This window comes from Mesoplodon mirus (genome assembly GCF_964341445.2).
Source record: "Mesoplodon mirus genome assembly, chromosome: 4".
Taxonomy (NCBI): Eukaryota; Metazoa; Chordata; class Mammalia; order Artiodactyla; family Ziphiidae; genus Mesoplodon; species Mesoplodon mirus.
Genome location: NC_138979.1, coordinates 46,156,747 through 46,161,279, shown reverse-complemented (window position 1 = coordinate 46,161,279; position 4,533 = coordinate 46,156,747). Strand labels below are relative to the sequence as shown.

At 43.2% G+C, this 4,533-nt stretch overlaps 2 protein-coding genes and 1 pseudogene across 5 annotated transcripts in view; all 3 read left to right on the top strand.

The window, feature by feature from the left end:
• RAB27A (RAB27A, member RAS oncogene family) overlaps positions 1–4,533 on the top strand; it is a 96,556-nt gene that overhangs the window by 10,040 nt on the left and 81,983 nt on the right. Inside the window, exon 1 of one of the 2 annotated variants that reach the window (XM_082618367.1) lies at positions 4,244–4,307. The exons of the other annotated variant lie outside the window; for it this stretch is intronic. The gene's annotated coding sequence lies outside the window, so the exon portion shown is untranslated. Of the gene's footprint in view, positions 1–4,243; positions 4,308–4,533 lie in introns of those variants that run through there. 2 annotated transcript variants of the gene reach the window in all.
• PIGBOS1 (PIGB opposite strand 1) lies at positions 50–4,255 on the top strand. 2 transcript variants are annotated; one of them, XM_082618372.1, is made up of 3 exons: positions 50–337; positions 2,458–2,696; positions 4,172–4,255. In XM_082618372.1, the coding sequence occupies exon 2, from the start codon at positions 2,513–2,515 to the stop codon at positions 2,675–2,677; it is 165 nt and encodes a 54-aa protein (XP_082474498.1). In that variant the 5' UTR covers positions 50–337; positions 2,458–2,512; the 3' UTR covers positions 2,678–2,696; positions 4,172–4,255. The 2 variants fall into 2 exon arrangements, with proteins under 2 accessions (XP_082474498.1, XP_082474497.1); XM_082618371.1 differs by lacking the exon at positions 4,172–4,255 and having other exon boundaries at positions 53–337; positions 2,458–3,527.
• LOC309802843 (methyltransferase-like 26) lies at positions 1,190–2,281 on the top strand (annotated as a pseudogene). The gene is made up of 2 exons: positions 1,190–1,198; positions 1,338–2,281. The product of its transcript is annotated as a methyltransferase-like 26 (transcript).

Genomic DNA, 4,533 nt, shown 5'->3' with positions numbered 1-4,533 from the left:
CGCCCACTAAGTTTGGCCTTTGCGAGCGGCCGTCTCTGCAAGGCGCGGAGGTAGCCGGGAAAGGCTAACTTGGTTACGCCCACGCCCGTGGCTGGTCCCTGCTGCGCGTCCCCGTGGCGCAGTGCTGTACGTTCAGGCCACGCTTCTGCGCTTCGCTGCGGGCTCGTCCCTGCTTTCCAGTCTACGTTTCTTTCTCGATGATTGTTGCCCTCCTTTGGCTTCGTGGTCTTTGCGGCTGGCGGTCCGGAAACTGCTGAAAGGAGCCGGATCTCGTCTCTGCGCGGGCAGGCGGGAGGCGGCGCGGAGCCAGAGCAGAATTGTCAGAGATCTCCGAATGGTAATGATAATAGTAATGATGATTACAAACGGAAGTGTTGGTGTAACATTGCACTCTTTGGGTGATCTCACAATAAATATTTGTTGAACGACGTAGGCAGGGTAGGGGTAATTTAGCCTGTGGGAAATGAGGCCCCCAAACGTTAAAGGACTTGGTCAGGGTTACTCAGCGAGCTAGTGGCAGAAGGGGAACCTTCCCGTGTTTGTGTGGTTTAATTGTCTGTTTTCCAAGGAGCTGACTTGCAAATGTTTCCTTTTCTTATACCTAGCGATCATTGAACCAAACCAAGCTTGGTGAAGTTGTCATTTATCCAGTTAGCTGTAGAGTCCAAGAGAAAACAGTCTCCCCCCCCCCACCGCCCCCGATTAGTTTAAATGACAATTTTAGCAATATATTAAGAGCAAGCTACTAACTATTAAACTCCTATTGATTTTTGTGACCTTGGGAGCTGGTTTAGGAGGCTGTGAAATATTGTTGTAATAAAGAAAACGTGTAAATTCTTCGCTCTGCTTTCCTCGTTCATAAACATCTGCTTAGGGTCTCCTGCAACTGTAGGACTTCTCACAGACTATAGACTATAGCAAGGAGTATAATTTTCTGAGAAGTTCTAGAGCCTTAACTCCTCAATTGTTCAAAGTAAAACCAGCCAAATCCCCGTTATATTTTTGTCAAAAATTGACGGCAAATGACTTAGAGGTGATGTCAATATGTACCTACTATAGCATCAAAAGGAACTAGAAAATCTTTTAGCTTGTTTTTAAAAATTGTTTTTAATCATACATATTGCTAAAAATACATAAAATAGTAAAGAAAGGCTAATAATGAAAAGAAAGAAATCTCTCCTACTTCCAGATGGGATTGGCAATCACTTTCAACTTTTTTTGGGGGGGGGGCTGTTTCTTTCAGTAGTTTTGGTATGCTTTTAAAGGCATAAAGAGTATGCTTCTCCCCTCTCTCACACTATTGCCATTTTAAAAATCATCCATTAAAACCACTGAAGACTCCCGACAGGCCCCGCGGTACCGCACCACCACTCCCGACGGGCCCAGCTGCGCTGGACTACCACTGCCAATGGACCGCGCCACGCAGGACTAGAAAGACGCTGGTGGCGGCGGCCGCAGAACGGAACAAGGAACCCATCCCGCACGTGCTGCGGCTGTGTGCGGTGGCCGCGTGCTCGAGCTGGCCTCGGGCTCTGGCCAGTACACGGCCCACTTAGGGCGGGCCTTCCCCCACGCCGAGTGGCAGCTGAACCACGTGGATCAGAGCTGCCTGGACAGCATCCTGGCCACCACTCAGGCCCAGGGACTATCCAACGTGAGGGCCCCGCTGTACCTGGGCGTGAGGTGAGATTGGAAGCAGTGGGGTGGGATCCTGCCGCAATCTCTGGATCTGCTACTCAGCATCAACATCAGCCACATCAGCCCCCTGGGCTGCACCGAGGCCGAGGGGCTCTTCAGAGCAGCAGGACACCTGCTCAAACGCAAGGCGCTCCTCATCACCTATCATCACCTATCAACGGGAAGATTTCTCCCCAGAGTAACGTGGACTTTGACCTGATCCTCAGATTCAGGAACCCAGAGTGGGGGCTGCGGGATACAGCCCTTCTGGAGGACCTGGGCCAGGCCAGTGGGCTGCTCCTGGAGAGGATGGTGGACATACCAGCCAACGACAAGTGCCTAATTTTCCGGAAAGAGTAACCCCTTCTCCGCCATGCCTGTGTCCCTGGGACAAACCCAGACCACCAGCCCCTGCCACTCTGGGCCAGACTATGGGAACTGGCCCTCCCCACACTGGGGATTCTTAGCCAGTGGCCACAGGGCTGTTGAGAGCCTGGGAATAAAGTGTTTCCTGCTGTCTAAAAACAAACAAACCAAAAAAAAAACCCAAAACCACTGAAAACATTCTATAATAGGATTTAGCTTTATCTTACTCCATCCCCTAACCGACATTTCTCATATTCCCTATGTATCTGGATTCCTATTTTAGTTAGATCAATAAGCATATTTACATATTATGACAAAAATACTGTTCATGCAGGAGCAAAGTTGTGACATGAAGTCTTTATAAAGGATATTGTGCTAAGTTACTGCTTTGCTTCCCATTTTCTTTGTATACAGATCTGAAGAGATATCCTGGAAACCACCCTTGCACTGTGCGGTGTTTGTTGAAAAAATGTTTGGAAGATTGACTTTTCCACAACTGCTTTTTGCTAGCATCCTTGGAATTGCTGGAGGAATATATATTTATCAACCAATATTTGAACAGTATTCCAGAGATCAGAAGGAATTAAAAGAAAAGTTGAAATTGGTACAAGAATCAGAAGAGAAGAAAAGTTAATACTACATGGAGTCGAACTGTAATTGCTTAAAGTTCCATTGAAATTATACATTGACTATAAATAATCTAGTAAAAAGTTATCAAATATATATTAATTGTAAATAAATCATAGATTATGATTTTAAATTAGTTTTAAAACTAGCACTGTCAATTTTAATGTTTCCTGTATTTTTATTTGCCATTTTATGTCTTTTCACCAGGACAGATTAGTACTTTCCTTTTAAGCAAAAATTAATGTCTTAAGGAATATTTTATTTCTTAGTTGAAGCTTCTTTTTTCTGGGAATGTGGCCTATACATTGGCAGTCTAGACTGTATAAACTAGCTGGGAATGTTGTTTACAGTTGTGTTTGTAGATGAAATTAACCAAGTTAACTTCAGGCAGGATGCCCCTCAGTTAGCCTACAATTAGCCTGCTTTAATATACTTTAGAAGTCTTTCAATCCCAGCCCTTTCTCATCCCAGGCAGAAAGGAGGAGTGAATTGAGAATTGGGGTGGCTCAGATCAAATGGAGGTTTTTGAGAAGGTAGGTGGTGTCACATAGGGTGGCAAACAAGCCACAGCTCTGTTTACTTAACCCACCAAGCAACTTTGCATTATAATGATGGTCAGGGAGGAGTTAATTTATTATGAAGCTATTCACATAGTTAAAGGGTTTTTTGGAAATCGCTAAGAACTGATACTACTTCAACAATGAAAGCTTAAATGTAATCACATATGTACAAAATGCTTTAAATCAGCTCATTTCTTATTGATTTTTTTGAAAAGTAAATTCATTGTAACTTAATCTAAGCTATGTTGAGACCAGCATAGGTAATTAAGAAAAAAGTGAATAAAAAATTACAGAGTAGTACATGTTCACCTCATTAAAAAAAACCCAAACAATACAGAATGAACAAAGTGAAGATGACTGTTTTTCAGTATACATTGATTTAATTAGCACCTTTAATAGTTTGAGCTTTTGAGACTGTTTTTCTTCTATGCACACTGAAAAATATATGTAAATTTAAAACACATACCAAATATCTACTGTGTGACAGGCTTGACTTGTCTGTCGGTAGACTGGGGTTCTGTTCTGTGTGTCTTCTCATTGTGGGCCCCAGGCTCAAGGGGTAGCCCCTGTCTGGGATATGACAGAGTTTAGGATTAAGAGAGAGAGAGAGACTGAAAGGAAACATGAATTGTAAATGTCTGCTCAGCTGTGGCAAATGTCTCCTTAGAGTCTGCTGGTTTAGAGCATGTCACAAGGTCCTGCCCAAAGGTGAGGCCAGGGAAAAAGACTCTTCCCACAGGATACACAGTCAAGTGTATTCCTGCCTGTGACTGTAGGCAAGAATATATAATCCTGTTATCCAAGGAATGATAATCCTATTTAACATCATGTGAAATTGAACTGCTTTTGATCCTCCTTTTGAGAAGGATGGGTTTGTCAGTTTGGTAGTCACATACCAAGTGCCAGAGAATGAGTTGTTTTTTGTTTTTTGTTTTTTCCAGTAAAGGTACTGCAGCCATTCAAATCAAAGCCACAGTGAGATGCTGCTTCACATACACTAGGATGACTACAGTCAAAAAGGGGAAATAATGAGTGTTGACAAGGATGTGGAGAAGTTGAAACCCTCGTATATTGCTGGTGAGGCTATAAAACAGTGCAGCTGCTGTGAAACAGTTTGGAAGTTCCTCAAAAAGATAAACATAGTGATACCATATATGACCCAGCAATTCTGCTTTTAGACATATGTCCCAGAGTAGTGAAAACATATGTCTACACAAAAATTTGTAAATGAATGCTCATAGAATCATTATTATAATAGCCCAAAAGTGAAAATAACCCAAATGTCTCAGCCAGTGAATGGATA

Bases quoted from the DNA above. Each gene is read 5' to 3' on its own strand.
- PIGBOS1 (XM_082618372.1), top strand. From the start codon at position 2,513: ATGTTTGGAAGATTGACTTTTCCACAACTGCTTTTTGCTAGCATCCTT.